Source organism: Chlorocebus sabaeus, chromosome 9, assembly GCF_047675955.1.
Source record: "Chlorocebus sabaeus isolate Y175 chromosome 9, mChlSab1.0.hap1, whole genome shotgun sequence".
In the NCBI taxonomy this organism is placed as follows: domain Eukaryota; kingdom Metazoa; phylum Chordata; class Mammalia; order Primates; family Cercopithecidae; genus Chlorocebus; species Chlorocebus sabaeus.
Window position 1 is genome coordinate 134976508 of NC_132912.1, and position 17281 is coordinate 134993788.

Consider the following 17281-nt stretch of genomic DNA (forward strand, 5'->3'; position numbering starts at 1 on the left):
CATGGTGCTGGAGGCCCTGCGCCCACCCTCCACCCTGTGACTCAGCCCATCTTCTGAACGTGGCCCTGCTCCTGATTGTGCCCTGTGGCCAGCTGTTCCCTTCGGCCTCTCTGGATCCTGTAACCTCTTGTAGATTTCAGGTGTCTGTACAGGAGGCCCCCCTCCCTGGTGGATTTGGGGTGTCTGGGCAGGAAGCCCCCTTCTCCCTGGTGAATCTGGGGTGTCTGGACGGGAGGCCCCCCTCTCCCTGGTGGATTTGAGGTGTCTGGACGGGAGGCCCCCCTCTCCCTGGTGGATTTGAGGTGTCTGTACAGGAGGCCCCCCTCTCCCTGGTGGATTTGGGGTGTCTGGGCAGGAAGCCCCCTTCTCCCTGGTGAATCTGGGGTGTCTGGACGGGAGGCGCCCCTCTCCCTGGTGGATTTGAGGTGTCTGGGCAGGAGGCACCCCTCTCCCTGGTAGATTTGGGGTGTCTGGGTGGGAGGCACCCCTCTCCCTGGTGGATTTGGGGTGTCTGGGCAGGAAGCCCCCCTCTCCCTGGTGGATTTGAGGTGTCTTGGCAGGAAGCCCCCCCTGGTGAATCTGGGGTGTCTAGGTGGGAGGTACCCCTCTCCCTGGTGGATTTGGGGTGTCTGGGTGGGAGATGCCCCTCTCCCTGGTGGATTTGGGGTGTCTGGGTGGGAGGTGCCCTTCTCCCTGGTGGATTTGGGGTGTCTGGGTGAGTACCGTCTACGCCAACTTCCAGATCAGGGTGTCCTGAGCTTCTGGGACTTCTCATTTTTCTGCCCAGCTGCCTTGGGAAGGGAAAAGGGAGGCAAGATCCCAGAGCCAGGCCTGAGAACCCCCAGGGGGCACGAACCGTGCTGCAGAAGGCAGGTGGTCTGGGGTGGCCTGGAGAAAGCAGCAGCCTCAGCAGGGGGCCAGCACGTGGAAAACGTGAATGTGGTTGGCGGACGCTGCCAGGGGGTCACAGGGTCACAGGCCGTGTCCCAGCAGTGCTGATGGGCATCGCCAGCCCTGGGGTCCCAGGACGCAGGCCCAACCTCCCGTGAACCAAGTTTACCTGCAGGTGGCGCCCCAAGGCCGGGCGTGGCGCAGGTTCATGGTGGGGGGAGGGGGGCCGCCGCGGAGCCACCTGCAGGGGCTGGGGGGCTCTCACTGAGGGAAGCAGCTGCCTGGCCCTGGAGGTCCCACGCCAGGCCATGGCAACAGGGTAGGCACTACAGGGCAACGTCCCAGGCTGAGAAAGCAATCGGCCCAAACACCTGCCCTCCCAGCTCCCCCAGGGAAGCCTGGCTCACTTCATGTATGGATCCCTGAGTCCTGCCCCGCAAGTGAGCCCAAAACAGGAGGGCCAAGCCCACAAACGTCCGTGGGGAGCCGGCCAGGGAAGATGCCATTCAGGCCCCATGCGCTTGGTCCGGGTCTCAGGACACACAGCGCAGAATCCGGCACAGGCCCTGGGGCGTGAGGCCAGACACAGAGTTCAGGTGACCTCAAGGACGCCTTGCTGGACCTCCCCGAGTGCTGGCCGGGCTGTGGGGGCAGCTGGGCTCGGGTCCCCCTTGTCACTGTTGGAAGCTGGCCCTGCACCCACCACACTCACCAGCTCCTCCATGCGATCAGGAGGCCAGGGAGTGGAGAGGCTGGGGAGAGCCCTCAGGGCTGAAGCCCAGTGTGGGGGCAGCTCTCCATCCCAGGGCTGGAGTTGTCGGGGTGCTGCCTGGCTGGTCCCTCTACCCAGGAAGGAATGAGGCCCTCCCAGCAAGCTCTGCTCCCCTCAGGCCCCGGGCTGCCCAGAGGCCCCCCAGTCAGCCTTTCTCAGCCAGAAGGTGTTCATTTCTGTGCATCTGGGAGAATGCAGGCGACAGCCTCCAGCGTCCTCCAGCCCCAGCCCAGGGGACCCTGCTCCCTTCTGCACCTCCTCCCTCAGGCATCCTGTGGGGGACAGCACGAACACCTGACCTCTCCCTCACCACTGGAGGAGGGCGAGGACAGGAGCCCCCCAGCCCAGCTGCACGCTGCTGCACCTGTTGACACGCCAGTGCCTCCCTAGATCCAGCACAGGCCTCTGCTCTCGGCCCTCCAACCACACCTCAGAGAGCCCCACTCTGTCTGTAGGTCTCGGCTCAGGACAACCCTGAGGTCACCTGAACTCCGTGTCTGGCCCCACACCCCAGGGCTCACGCCAGGTTCTGCGTGTGGAGGGGTCGGGACAAATGCGCAGCCACACCCACCAGGAGGAGGGTTTAAGGTGAAAGAGTTTGCAGGGAGGCCCCAGGCCCCAGGCCACCACACCGTCACTAGGAGTCTCTGCCTGGAGGGAGGAGCACAGGACCTCTCGTACCTACCCCCAACACTCTGGGCACCGGCTGGCTCCTGCCCTTTAGGACAGTGGGAGGTCAGGGTCAGGGAGCGGGAGGTCAGGGTCAGGAAGCAGAAGGTATGAAGGGGCCTTTGCAAGCTGGGCGTGAAATGTTAATATACCCTGAGAGGTTTTCCTCCAAGTATCCCAGATGTGGATACCAACTAGTTTAATGACGAAATATCATGGTGTTTTTAGCAAACAGAAACCCCACCTTCTAGTATGAGGTTTGACAAAACTGTCAGATTAAAAAGTAAACCCACAAGCAGGGCATGGTGGCTCAAGCCTATAATCCTAGCACTTTGGGAGGCTGAAGTGGGAGGATCACTCGAGTACAGGAGTTCTAGACCAGCCTAGGCAACATGGCGAGATCCCGTCTCTACAAAAAGTAAAAAATTTTCCGGGTGTGGTGACGAAACCACCAGATACTCAGGAGGCTGAAGTGGGAGGATTGCTTAATCCCAGGAGTTTGAGGCTGCAGTGAGCCATGATTGTGCCACCGCACTCCAGCCTGCACGACAGAGCAAGACCCTGATTCATTTACAATAAATAAGTCCCTACAGCAAAGACTTCTCATGAGATTGGTGAGGTCCCTTTTACAAAACGACTCCAGGAGGCCGCTGGGACTCTGGGCAGTGTTTAACTGCGGGAGTATCTCATGGTGTCCATGGCTGTGTTGACGGAAAGGTGCTAGTCTGGCTGTGGGGCCCACAGGCATTGGCTCTGTGAAGGGAGGCCCCAGCCTGGCAAGGCCGAGGGGCCCAGCGTCCACCCAGAGTGCCTCTGGGAGACGTATCAGGACGCAGCTCAGCTGCCTCCCTCAGCTCGGCCTCTTCCACATTTGAACTCCGGAAAGCAGGCAGAGAAGACTGACGTCTGGTAGGTGCCTCTCGTGAACTGGAGGTGCCCGGGTGCCTGCTGTGTTCCTGGTCACCACACCCTCAAGTGGTGGGCTCATCTCCAGCAACCTCCATGGCAGGCGCCCTGGAAGACCCTAGAGCAGGGGTGCAGCTTCACCTCCCTGTGGACCAGCAGCTCCAGGGCTCTCCTGCTTTTAAGTGCTTCCCAGTCTGCATGAGCTTCTCAGGCCAGGCAGGGGCTTCCCAGTCTGTGTTTGCTGCCCAGGCCAGGGGCTTTTACGGGAACGAAGGCTTTAGGACTCTTGTTCTGTGATGGGCCACTTCACACTGCACCTCTTTGTAGAGAACCTCACCAGGAATGTGCCAGTGTCCTTGGTCGTGGGTTCTTCTGAGAGATCCGTGTCTGGCCAAGCCGTTTGGATCAACATGGCGGAGGCTTTTCCTCTCTCCAACATTAGGACCTCAAGGGTTAACTTCAAGCCAGGAAACGAGAACTTCAGATCCTGGGAATGACCTTTGGAGGAGAAAGCTTACAACCTGCTAAGCCAGGCTGCTGTGTTGTCTGTGATCCCAGGGGCCCAGGACCGGGTTCGGGTGTTCTGGATTGGTTCTCTGGTCATGGAGAACAGGACGGGTCTTGCTGAGAAACAGCCAGCTCCTTCAGAAACTGAAGGGTCGAAGATCCACTGTTTGGAAACCAAAGCATCTGTCTGGGGATGGGATGCCCCACCCTACAAATGTCTTTGCCCGGATACCTGCAGCCACAGGGCCTCTTGAACCTGCATCTGGACGGGATTCGCAGCCACTGCTGAGAGCCAGCCCGGCCCTGGGGGCTGCCTTGGTTCCCCTGCCAAGGACCTGGGAGAGCACAGGTTATGGGGTGGGTGGAGGCTTCAAGAGCAGCTACTGTTCACCTGCCTGGGTTCTTCTGCACCACGGGCCTCAGCCAGATACCAGCAGGGGCAGATCGCACACACAGCAGGTGGGCACAGGGTTTGCATCTCCCACTTGGCCCTGAGCATAGCACAAGGCCTCAGGTGCACCCAAGGATCCCACTGAGGGCCCAGCTATACAAGTATCATAAGAGTGGTGGTGGTGGTGGTGATGCTGGTGATAATGGTGATGGTGATATGGTGATAGTAGTGGTGAAGCTATGTATGATGATGGTGGTAATGGTGTTGGTGGTGAAGATAGTCATGGTGGTGATGGTGACTGGTGGTGGTGGTGGTGTGATGGTGATATTGGAGATGGGTGGTGGCAGTGATGGTGATGGTGATGGTGGTGATGGTGGTGAGAGTGATGGTGATGGTGGTGAGAGTGATGATGGTGAGAGTGATGGTGGTTGCAGTGGTGATGGTGATAGTGATGGTGGTGATGGTGGTGGTGGTAGTAGTGATGGGGGAGGTGGGATGGTGGTGATCGTGATGATGATAGCAGAGGTGGTGATGATGATGGTGGTGATGGTGATGGTGGTGGAGGTGATGATGGTGATGGTGGTGATGATGGTGATGGTGGTGAGAGTGATGGTGGTTGCAGTGGTGATGGTGATAGTGATGGTGGTGATGGTGGTGGTGATGGGGGAGGTGGGATGGTGGTGATCGTGATGATGATAGCAGAGGTGGTGATGATGATGGTGGTGATGGTGATGGTGGTGGTGATGGAGATAATGGTGGTGGTGATGGTGATGGGGGAGGTGGGATGGTGGTGATTATGATGATGGTGGAGGTGGTGATGGTGATGGTGGTGATGGTGATGGTGGTGGTGATGGTGATAATGGTGATGGTGGTGGTGATGGGGGAGGTGGGATGGTGGTGATTATGATGATGGTGGAGGTGGTGATGGTGATGGTGGTGATGGTGATGGTAGTGGTGATGGGGGAGGTGGGATGGTGATCATGATGATGGTGGTGGTAGTGGTGATAATGATGCTGGCGATGGTGATGGTGGTGATGATGGTGGTAATAATAATGGTGATAATTGTGATGGTAGTGGTGATGGGGGAGGTGGGATGGTAGTGATCATGATGATGGTGGAGGTGATGATGATGGTGATGGTGATGGTGGCAGTAGTGATGGGGGAGGTGGGATGGTGGTGATCATGATGATGGTAGTAGTGGTGATGGTGGAGGTGGTCATGATGATGGTGGTTATGATGCTGATGGTGGTCATGGTGGTGGTGGTGGTAATGGTAATGGTGATAGGGGTTGTGATGATGGTGGTGGTGGGGGTGGTGGTAATGGTGATAAGGTGATGGTGATGGTGGAGGTGGGATGGTAATGATCATGGTGATGATGGCTGTAGTGGTGATGGTGGAGGTTGTGGTAATGATGGTGGTGACAGTGGTGATAATGACAAAAGTGTTGATGGTGATGGCCGCTGACTCATGGAAGCTTTACTGGGGCTTGTGCTGTACTAAGTATCTCATGTTTATTAACTCACTTAATATTCAGTACAAGCCTACACGGTAGGTACCATGATATTTCCCACTTTACAGAGGAGGACACTGAGGCACAGGGGAGGTGGCAGTCTCCCCAAGGTCACATGGCAGGACTCTAGCAGTCTGGCCTTAGAGTTTATGTGCCTGGTCAGCTCTCTGCACCACCTCCAGTGGAGTCTTGGCAAGTTCTGTTCCTAGCCAGTCCTTTGAGATACTGCCTCAGGGGATGTGACCCTATATCATCCTGATAACCCATGGGGCAGGGAGACAGCTCCAGACCAGCCCCTGCAGGGTGGTCAGACAAGACAAAGTTGGCTTTGCAGACCCACACTGCCCTCCAAGGGCTTCCAGACTGGAGCAGAACAAAACAAACACTGCCTAAAGGATCTATGGCCTGCTAGAAGGTCAAGGGTTCCCGGCTCAGCACCTGCAAAGATTGCCTTGAGCCCCTGCCTCAGACGACATGACTAGGGACAAGGCATGTGTTCCCCAGGCTGGCCTCCCTGCCAGACCACCTTAGAGGAGGCCTGACGTGCTCCTGCACCCCAGTCTGTCCAGGCTTCTTGAGTGATACATGATTGCTTACTGAAATCAGAGCAGGCCCTCTGTATTAAAGGCTTCATCCTGTCTCCTGCCTTCCACAGCTGCTGTGGGCATAAGGCTTGCCATGAGGTGACCTGGGTCCCAGCCTCAAGGCCCATCCCCGCCTTTGGCCTCTGGGCACCAGCTCTGGAGAAATCTGTGGTCTCTGACTCATGGCTATGGCCTTCAAGGCTTCCGTCTTGACCAGACAGCTTCAGTCCATCTCGGGAGCACCTCACTATGCCGCATGAGACTCTCACACAGCCAGGCCCTGGTGAGCTCCAGTAAGATCAAGCAAGTCCAGGTGTGTTGGGGGTTGGGGGGATACCAGCTGTCTGGCCAGGTGATTCTGGAGCAGGCTGGAAACAGGCCAGGCTGTGGCTGCACCTCAGTCATGGGGAGGCCCCTGTAAGCCTCATCTTGTGGAAAAGACCAACAAAGGCTGAGAAGCTGCTCACCACAAGATGCCCCAGCTGGGGCAGGCTGAGGGGACAGGAGACTGTCCAGAACTTCCACAGGGGCTGGGGGTGGGTGACCAGCAGTTGGCAGGATGGGTGGCCTGATGGGGCACAGTTGAGGGAGGGACAAGTCTCAGTGGTGGCGTAGTGCAGTAGGACAGTGCTGGGCAGGTCCAGGTCCCCAGTCAGGAGGGCCCTCTGAGCTCCGACCCTGAAAGACAAGGGGCGGGCATGGCGCTGGTGATGAAAGTGAGCCAGGCTGCTGGGGAGGACAAATCCTGGAGCTCCTCCAAGGACCGCAGGGGAGGCAGACCCTGAGGGGAGGTGGCCTGCGGGGATCCTGCCTTGCTCCCCTGCTGTCTCTGGGGACACGGAGGCTAGCCCCTGCTTCCTCCTCCAGCCACCTATCCCTCCCTCAACTGTACCCCTTCAGGCCACCCACCCTGCCAACTGCTGGTCACCCACCCCCAACCCCTGTGGAAGTTCTGGAGAGTCTCCTGTCCCCTCAGCCTGCCCCAGCTGGGCCGTCCTGAAGTGGGCATGTCCTAGGCCTTGCTGTGGCTGTGCCTATAGCCAGGGGACCAAAGGCTTTAGGACCTTTTGTTTGGATCAAGTCTCTTGAAGACAAAGTCTAAAGACTCGGAGGTGTCTCTCTTCCCACTCTTGGCGTTTTTGCCCCAGCCAGGGGCGTGCGTACTCCCGAGGCTTCTCTCCAGCCCAGCCAGGCAGCTCCGGTCCCAGTACCCAGGGTCCTTCCCAGAACTGGGCAGACTGGCATGAGCAGGGTGGCCCCTGGGGAGATGCTGAGAGCGGCAAGCCTAGGACAGCCCCCCAACCCCTGAATACTGGGTCAGACAGGAGGGGATATCTGGGCTGATGAGGTCCATCTGCACTTTAATCAGGGACTCTGGAAACTCCCAAGGCCTCTTCTTAAGCAAAACAGGTTGGAGGGGGCGGGAAGCCAGTGAAGAGCCGGTGGGGGGTGGGGAGGCAGGGCTGCTGGGATAGGCCCTGAACAGCCACCATTTAAGTTGCAAAAATGGTCTCCCTGTCTGCAGATAGTCTTTTTTACACCTTACCCAGTGGAGAGCAGGTTTTAAAAACAGCTTCCAAGTTTACCTTAAAATACATAGTAAATAGCATGGGCCAGAGGGGCAGAGGGGCAGGAGGTGCCGCGGGCCAGCCATGCCTCTCACTGCCCTCTTCCCCTCTCCAGCCAGAGCTGCCAGCTGCTGGGTGCATCTGTCCAGCTCTCTGTGCCCTGGAACGCTCTTCCCCCATCCTGCCTGCCGCCACCCTGCCTCAGTCCCTCTTAAAGCCCAGCAAGTCCACAGGTGGGTCCCTCAGCCCACCCCAAACTGTTCCTCCTGCCGGCGTGGGAAGTCACCAGGAGCCCCAAGCACACGCAGACACCTTTCGGGGGATCCTGCCCACTCCCACTCCCACCTCGGAAGCCATTGCTTTTGCCCACCTGGTGAGGCCCTGGTGGATGCTGGTGCTCCCTTGACGCTCTTTCTGGATCCCCTCACCTACATACAGCCCCCTGTGCATTTATCCCACCCCATGCTGGCCCCACCAGCCTGAAAGCTGATTCGCCCTGGCAGTCCCCAGTGCTCAGAAAGGGCAGTGCCCAGCAGGCCTCTCCAGCAGGCAGGAAGAAGAGCCAAGCAAGTGAGCAGCCTCAGGATGGCCGCTTAGCCCAACCCGGAGTAGGGTGGCGAGGGGGTCCCTGCTGCCTGGCATTTTTCCTCCAAAGTCAGCCCCACCCCCTGGAGGGGGCAGCTGCAGAGGCCTGTGGGCAGGACAGCAGGCAGCTCCTCTGCAGGCCTGGCGGCTACGGCGCCTTGAAGTGCCTGAGGCCCCAGTAAGGGCTTAGTGTTGGCGGGAGCCCCAGGCCACACAGAAGAGGACACACGCTCGCTGGGCTTCCAGGCCTCCCTGGGACTGTCCCTGGCCTCGGTCCCCACCCCTGTTCTGCCAGGGACCGCCAGGTGCCCCAGGCCCCGCGGGCTCCCTCACTCCGTCCGCCCTGGCTCCTCTCTGAGGCTCCCCCTGCCGTGCGGCCGCCGGAGGGCGAGGTCGAGCGGCGCCAGCGGCCCGACGGACCCCAGCGGCACCAGGGGCGGTGGTCCTCCATTCCCAGGCTGGGAGGAGCCGTGCCGCGCGGCGCTGGGTCGCCAGGACAACTCCGCGGTTCCCCGCCCCGCCTCCAGGCCCCGTCGGGCGCCCGCTGCAAGCCCGGCTCAGAAGCCCGGCCCGGGGCCAAGGTCAGCGCAGCAGGCCGGGCCCCTGCGTTCTGAGCCGGGTGCGGACGCGCTGGTGCTCGGGGAATTCGGGGGCTTTGACGCCTGAAGGCGCGGGAACCGGGACCCTGCGGGGGTCCCGGGGGGAGGGGGTCCGGCGCCGTCACCTCCCACTCCTCGCCCGCGGGTCGGGGAGCCCCTGCCGCGGAGGAAGGAGGCTGTTTCCTTTGTAAACTGGCGGAGGCGCGCCTGGCTCCTGGGCCCGGGAACTTCCCGACGGAGTTAACCCCACGGGTCCTGGTGTCGGCGACCCCCAGGCGCGCAGGGTGACCCTGAGCCGGGCGCGCGCCCGCTTGTCGCCCGAGAGGCGCCGAGCCCAGTGGGGCGACCCAGTGTCCCGTCCCCCACGCGGCTAGGGCGACACTAGGCCGCTGCCCCCGGGCGCCTCGCGTCTCCTCCGCCCGCCCCGGCTTCCTGCGCGCGCCGCCCGGGACTTCCTCGCCGCAGTGCCCGGGGCCACCAGAGCCCTGCGCGGGGCGCTGCCGGGACACGCGGGCAGCCGAACCCAGGCGGGGGGATCCGGGACACCGGGGAGGGAGGGAGGGAGGGGGCAGGGCCGGGTCCGGAGGGAGAGGGGGGCCCGGGACCGGCCCCAGGCAGGGGAGTGGGGGGATGGAGTCCCGGGGCTCCGGCCAGGGCGGGTGTTCCCCTCGCCGCCCCCGGGCTCGTGGCTCTCGGGTCCTCCCGAGTCGGAGGACACTCCCGGCCAGCGTGGGCCGCGAGCCCGGGCGCAGCCCCTCTCCACCCCGGGGGTCCGCAGCGCGCGTCCCGCCGAGCTCTGCGGGCGGGCGCGGCTTCTCCCCGGACACGGCGGCGGCGGCGGCGGGCGGGGTGCCCGGGAGCGGAGCCCGCGGCCGCGCGCCCCCGGCCCGGCACGGCGGTGGCGGCCGCCCCAGCGGAGCTTTGTGACGTCAGGCGGCCGCGGGGCGGCGTCACGCGCGGGGCTGACCCGGCGGCGGCGGCGGCGGCGGCGGCGGCGGGGCGGGGGCGGCCTGGGACGCGGCGGGAGCATGGAGCCGCGCGCCGGCTGCCGGCTGCCCGTGCGGGTGGAGCAGGTCGTCAACGGCGCGCTGGTGGTCACGGTGAGCTGCGGCGAGCGGAGCTTCGCGGGGATCCTGCTGGACTGCACGAAAAAGTGAGCGGGGGCGCGGGCCAGGACACCCCTGGGGTCCCCCCCCCGACACCTCCCTCCGCCCGGAGACCCGGGACCCGCCTCCGGGGTGGGGGTGGCGCGACCCTGGCGCCAGCTTTCGGTTTCTGCCGAGCCCAGGTTTCGGGGCGCGCGAGCGCGGCCGCCACTCGGGGGGCGAAAGTGGTTCTCAAAGTCGTCGCGACTTTTCGCGGCGGGCGCTGGGCCGGGCCGGGCCGGGGGGCGCGGGACCGGGGTCCCGGAACTCCACACATCTGCCATAATTAACGCACTTTTCTTTGTTCAGACCCACTGTTGAATTCAGCTGTTGGCAGAATTGTCGTTAAAACGGGGGAGGGTCAGATGCCCCGTGGCCTTGCCCTGGCAATTACTCACAGGTGGGGGTGCCCTGTCGAAGGCCATGGGCCCCTGGCTGCTGGGAGTGACTCCGCGGCTGAGGTTTAGATTCAGGGAGAGCAGTTGCGCCCAGCTGTGCGTTTCAAGAACAGTTTCAGGCCAGGGAGCCCTGAGTCATGGGGACGTAAAGAGGTACAAGCTGTGGGAGCCATGGGTACATTCCCTGGGAGCCCTGGCTTCCTGGGTGGGGGGCGCAGGGCAGGGCGGGGCGGCTCCCCCGAGCGACACCTGTGCACCGGCTGCAGGGACCCATGCAGTGCAGATGAGCCTCCTGGACACCGTGTCACATGGCAGGGAGCTGTCTCTGCCAGATCAATGATTAGGCACGAATCAGGCTGTGGCCTCTCTGCGCTCCTGTGGGGCTTGCTTTTGAAACTGGGAGCAGGAAAAGGCTCCTCTTGTAAAGGCCCAACTTTTTCCATCAGTGGAGCCCAGATTTTTGCCCGGTGACATGAATTAGCAGAGAGGACCGTGTTCCTTCCACAATTATTTCGCAGACGTTATCTCTTCATTAGCTGTACCAGAAGCCATGTATCCACAAGTCATGTGATTTAACATATGGCTCCCGTGTGGCTGTTGCCCGCTCCGTGTGGGCTACCGCTGGGAGTGCATGGGCAGGACAGAGCGACACTCGGGCTGCAGAATCGCCTCTTGGGAGCTGCCATCCCCTCCACCGTCAGCCTCAGCTTCCTCCGGCAGGCAGGGCTGGGCTTGGTCCTGGTCTGAAGGGCCGCACCCTTGCCAAACCTGCACCACCTTGTCTGGCCTTTCCTCCCTGGAGAGGGGCACGAGCAGCAGCGGGTCGCCCCATTTCCTGGGCTCCTTGACTCAGGACAAGGGAGGCTGAGAATATCTGCAGTGGCCTTGGGCTCTCTTCCCTGAGGCCCATGGCTAACCTGGTTTGCAAATCTACACCACCACCTGCCCTTCGTGGAAAAAACCAGGCCCGATGGGACCCCCGGCGTGGGAACTGGCAGCTGTAGGATGCATGGGTGTCAACCCTGCCTGCCACGTTCAGCTGTAACCAGAGCCGCCCACGGAGCCGGGAGCTGGGCCTCTGCGGGCACAGCCACTTAGCAGCCGCCCTTGCTGCCTTGGGCTGGCCCCCTTGTCCGTGTGGGGAATCTGAAGGCAGAGCAGGCTCCCCGACCCTCAGTCCTGAGGCTGTCCTGGAAGGACCCCTGCTCCCTGCCTCGTTGTCCCTGTTCCTGAGTTTTTCCGGCTGTTCTCCTCTCCAGGACCCTCAGTCCTGAGGCTGTCCTGGAAGGACCCCTGCCTCCTCCCTTGTCTCCCCTGTGCCTGAGTCTCCGGCCAGTTCTCTGCCTTTGTATTCTGAGTCTCAGGGCTCCTGTTTCCAGCCCTGCCTCGGACCACAGGGTGCTGACCTGCCTTCCCCAGGTGACGGTTTCTTGTCAGGGCGTGGTGCCTGCCCTTATCCCTCACGTGTGACAGTGGAGGCCCAGTCCCCAAGTGTGGGTGCTGACTCGCAGGGAAGAGCTGCTGGGAGCCCTGTGACAGGTGTCCGCCCACCTCAGGGAACCTGTGGGTCCCAGCGCAACCGGCATTGTGCAGATTCTGTTGAGCGCAGGAGGCGGGCAGCCAGGCACCTGTTCAGAGCAATCCCACGGGAATGGCGGCCCCCCTCACACAGGCACCAGGATGCAGGGCTGAGGTGGGCTCAGCAGCCGGCGTTCATTGTTGGCCGGTTTGGGAGATGGCATTATCTCCCTTGTTTGCAAAGCAGAGGGGAGAGGGGCTTGGCAGGCAGGTGGAATTGCCTGGCCTGTGCCGGAAGGCCGTGTGATCTGAAGCAAGATTCTCTTGAGTGTCAGCCTGCGTGTACATCCGGGTGAGTTCACTGCACACCTACTGTGTGCCAGGAAGTGGGCTGAGCCCGGAGCAGGCGGCTTCCAGTGATCTTCCCCGCGTCTGGGCCAATGTGGTGATTCCTTCCAGAGCACTGATGACGCAAGCCTTGCCCTGACCTGCACTGTTTTGTGGGTGATTTAGGGGTATACTTCCAGTTGAGGATCTTGGGTGGGGTGGCCCTGGCTGAGGGGTGGCTGAGGACAGATGAGGCTCCAAGAGAGGAAGGGCTGGCCTGCCCCACCAGGGCCTCCTGGCTCGATCCCTCAGCTGGTATTTATCGGCCTCCCCCAGTTGTGGGTTGCCTATGGTTCCAGACACAGACTGCTGGAAAGGTCAGGGGACTGTCCTCTGTGAGCCACACCCTAGCTCAGACACCCTAGCTCACACTGAGAACCCCAGACACTGCCTGTCCTGGCAGAAGGGCACCCTGAGCTCTGTCCTGGGCTCACCTGTCCAGGTGGAGGCTCCACTGCTGGGGGCCGCTCTTGGGATGATTCACTCAACAACCCAGCAGAAGCACCGGGCCAGGGCTGCAGTGGTGACAGGATGTGCTCTCTGCCCTTGGGGAGTGAGAGGGGTGCAGGCCTAGTGCATTGAAGGCCAGGGCACCGGGAGGCCTGGCTAGCATGGCTGGTGTTAGGAGCGTCTCAAGGGGGTGGCATCTGAGTGAGTGGGTAAGGAGGGTGTGGGTTGGGGACCTAGCCTTGTGCTACTTGGGGAGCCCCACAGGGCTTAGAGTGGGACCATGCTGATGGCTCATAAACCCTTGAGTCCAGGACACCCGGGCCAGCCGTGGCCACCTGGCCCCACCTGCTCTCCCCTGGAGATCCTGGGGCAAGTGCCCACAGGGTGAGGCAGGCTCCCCTTGTGGGGCCTTGGAGGAGGTGCTCCCCTGGTGTCTAGCCTGTGGCTTCTCCTGCCAGCCTGCCTTCCCTAAACCCGTAGAGAGGTGGCTCCAGGAGGCCCCACTATGCCCTGCAGGCCTGACCCGCCCACCCTGTTTCCCGAATGCTGTCCTGCTGTGGGTGTCTGCAGGGCTGTGGGGAGACTGCAGACGCTTTCTAGACTGACACTGGGGCACAGCTGAGGTCTTGGGTGCCAAACTCAGGTTGTCCTGGGCTGCACTGAGGCTGCCTGTTCCTATTCCAGGAGCCACATTTTCCTTACCTCTTTAGGCCACAATAGGGTGGCCTTTCCTCATCAGAAAGCAAGGAAGGAAGGTCCAGGGCGAATGTGGGCCCTGGAGGGCAGACAGGAGGCTGCCATGTGGGCATCTGCCATCTCGTGGCCCTGGTCTGTAGAATGGGGAAGCCGTGGGGAGGCACTGCCGGTGAGTGCGGGGGCTTGGGCAGGCAGCCAGGGCTGTGCTCCTCCCGGCCACGGCCTTGGGCAGACTTCAGGCCTGGGCCTTTCTGGGAGTTTGGCTGAGCCTGACATCCAGGCAAGGCCCCAGGGCCGCCATGGCCGAGTTAAGGCTCAGCCACTTGTGTCTGGCTGAGGACCTCAGGCCTGGTCTCCAGGGCCCCCGTGTCCTTGCCGGGGCGCTGCTGTGCCATTAGGAATGGCACTGTGGTACTTTTTGCTTTAGGGTCTGGTCCGTTCTGCAATTAGAGACTCTGGGCGTCTCACCCCTGCCTCAGTTTTCCCAGCCCTTTCTCAAAGCAATGGTTATTTGTTCCGTCCCTGAGCTCGCAGAGATGCTGCGTGAGGCTTACTTCACGGGGCCCCTCACATGTCCTCTTCCCCACAGGCAGGGCCCAACTGGTGGCTCTAAAAGGGCAGCCTGGACCCAGCAGGGTCATCTGGCTCCAGGGCCACCCCATCTTCCCACCTGCCAAGGCTTGGTGTTACCCGTGGGGCACAGCCAGGCCAGCGGGGCCCTGTCCCTAGGGGTGGGTGTGTGGGGAACCTCACTGGACCTGTGCACTTCCAGAAGGACCACTCTTCACATCCCAGGGTCCAGGATAAGCCACTGAGGTTCTTCCTGTGCCAGCACCATCCGCATGTCTGGAGGCAGCAGACCCCAGCCGGCACCCACCCACTCAACCTGGAGGCACGCTCCCTGGTCTCACCGGCCTCGCCGGCCACTCTGAAATGGGAAGACTGATCTATCTCATGGGGTTGCTCAAGCAGGGCAGGAGCCAAGGTCCCAGCAGCCCGGGGTCCTGTTGTTAGCTTTGCAAGATCCCAGGGGCTGGGTTCCCCCATCCATTCCAGCCTGGGGAGTGAGCTGTTCCCACCCTGTTTACCCACCAGTGCGTTGGGGTGTGGCCTGGGCAGGGCGGCAGCTCCAGGAAGGAAGTACGGCTGCCTGACGTGCCAGGGTCACCGGCCATTTCTGCAGGGCTGGCTTGTCCGGTCCCTGGGCACTGATGCAGGTGTGACTCAGGGTCCCAAAGGGGATGGCAAAGCGCAGGCTGCTCCCCGCCCATTTGATCTGCCTGGGGGGGACTAACCCCTGCCCTGTGGCTAAAGATCCTGGGGCAAGGGGTGGGGCTGGCTCCGTTTGTGGGGCCCTCCTCAGGCTCCTGGCACCTTCAGCCCAGTCCACAACCCCGTGTGATCAGGGTGCCATGTTCCCCAGCCCTAGCAGGGTTGCCCCCTCCCTCTGACTGTCATAGCCACTGTCCTCTGGCAGGGATACTTCTGCTCCTTGGGGGGCCTTCTCTTTGCAATATCCCCTCATTTGCCCTCATTTGAGGCCCTTTCATGGGGTGCAGTGGGTTCTATGGAGGGATTCCTGGCTCCCCCAACAGCAAGGGGCCGTAAGCTGACCCAGAAGCTCAGGGTGCCTGCGTGCCGCAGCGGGCGTGTGCGCCGGCGTGAGGAGTGTGCACGCACAGGGACGTGCTTGTGTGTGAGCACACGAGGTTGGTTCTCAGAATGCTCAGCTTGTGTTCAATTCTCACAAGGTGCTCATGGAAGATGACAAACCGGCTGCTGATTTGGGTTGTGGAGGCCAGTCCTGGCTATGAGACCAGGGGACTTGGAGACCCCAGCCTGGAACCCTGGGGTGGGGGTCGGATTTGGGCAAAGGCGCATCTCCTGCAGCTTAACTCTGGCAAACCTTTTCTGTAAGTGAAAGTTGCTGGCTTGGGTGGCCCCACTGTGGCCTGGCTCACAGACAGTGTATAAAGGAGCCTGGGGGCTGTGCTGTGTGCTGGTAAAACTTTCTTCACAAACGCTGGAGTGGCCAGGTGTGGCCCGCTGGCCCCGGGTGCATGGGGTCTGTGCTCCTCGGTCCTGGCACCAGCACCTGGCTGGGGCTGGTGAGGGTGCCGCCCAGGACTGGCCTCAGCGCATCATGCCCTTAGGCCCGTGTGCCTGACTCTCCTTTCACGAGGAAGTCTCAGCCCATCAGAGTTGGAGACCGCCTGCTTCCCATGGCTGCGGCGGGGCTCAGTGAGACCCTGTGCACAGGGGGCCCGGCCGGCACTCCGGAGACGCTCCTGCTGTCGCTAGCCCATGGCTGCAGGCACCACAGCGGTGCTGGGCCGGAGAAGAATGGGGCGGGTGGGGCTCACTGTGGCCACCCCCACCCACCACAGAGCAGAACCCCCCACCCCGTGTTCATCCCCTCACAGGCCCAAAGACCACTGCTGCGCCCTCCCAGCGAGTCGCAGTGCTGTCTTGCTTTTCTGTCTCTTTCTCTCCATCTCTCTCTCTTTCTCTGGCTTAGCTAGAGCAGTCCTGAAAATTGCATCCCATTTGTTACAAGTTACACGTGTTCACTGTGGAAACACGCGGACTCCGTGGCCCTGTCTTCCGTGGTTTGTGGTAACATCAGCACTCCCAGAACTGGTTTCCTGACGCGCTCACAGCGGCTTCTCGGGCGGAATGAGGCTCGGGGACATGGTTGCACTGGGCCTCGAGAATGATGCGGCAGCCGGGTGTCTGCGCAGCGAGGTGGCCTGCACTCTAGGACGGGAGCTGCCACCGGCTTCTGATGACAAATCCCCCAAAGCCACACACAGTGCTGGGTGCTGCCCGATAAGTGCAGGCTGCCTGGCCCATCGAGTCCCAGGATGAGAAGGCCTTTACCTGGGATTGGTGTCCTGGCTGTGGCAGCCGCAGGGCCTTAACGGTGGCTCCCCCAGCAGTGGCTGCTCCTGCCCCTTGTGCCCCTTCCCGCCCCTTGTGCCCCTTCCCGCCCCTTGTGCCCCTTCCCCCCCTTGTGCCCCTTCCCCCCTTGTACCACTTCCCCCGTTGTGCCCCTTCCCCCCGTGTGCCCCTTCCCCCCCTTGTACCCCTTCCCCCCTTGTGCCCCTTCCCCCCCTTGTGCCCTTTCCCTCTTGTACCACTTCCCCCCCTTGGGCCCCTTCCCCCCTTGGGCCCCTTCCCCGCTTTGTGCCCCTTTCACCCCCGTGCCCCTTTCCCCCCGTTGTGCCCCTTCCCCCACCTTGTGCCCCTTCTGCAGATCGTGTGGCCCGGTGGGGGAGGGCCTGAGGGTGCCAGGCGGGCAGGGAGGGCCTTCCAGGTTGTGTGGGCAGATGGGGATAAGGTCTCTCTTGGGGTCACTGAAAGCATATGGGCCACCTCTAGAGGGCTCAGCCCTGGGCCACATGCAGCCCCACCCCAGGCACACGTCATGTACCTGAAACCCTGCTCCTGCAGGATGGCATTCTCCAGGGGCTTGCGTTGGGGGGTGAAGGGTTACCTGGCCCTAGGGGGTCTTCCCTGAGTCCCCCAGCCCCTCGGAGAGGAGAGGAGGGAACGAGCAAGTGAGCAACGAGCTGAGCCTGTGAGCAAGAGGCCTGAGTTTTGGGGCCCAGGGCCAAGGGCCACATGTCCCCCGGGGCCAAGGACTGAGATTCGGAGCCTCTGTGCCTCTCTCAGGCCAGGGAAGCAGCTGACCTCCAGGTCACA

General features: G+C 62.0%; 1 protein-coding gene across 6 annotated transcripts in view; it reads left to right on the top strand.

The window, feature by feature from the left end:
• Positions 1-4073: 4073 nt before the first annotated feature.
• PWWP2B (PWWP domain containing 2B) overlaps positions 4074-17281 on the top strand; it is a 29295-nt gene continuing 16087 nt past the window's right edge. The window contains exon 1 of one of the 6 annotated variants that reach the window (XM_073019476.1): positions 4074-4204. In XM_073019476.1, the coding sequence (XP_072875577.1) occupies positions 4098-4204 (107 nt within the window). In that variant the 5' untranslated portion in view covers positions 4074-4097. Of the gene's footprint in view, positions 4205-6446; positions 6544-8847; positions 9003-9972; positions 10136-17281 lie in introns of those variants that run through there. The other 5 variants (XM_007964471.3, XM_007964473.3, XM_038009752.2 and 2 more) reach the window with 5 other exon arrangements.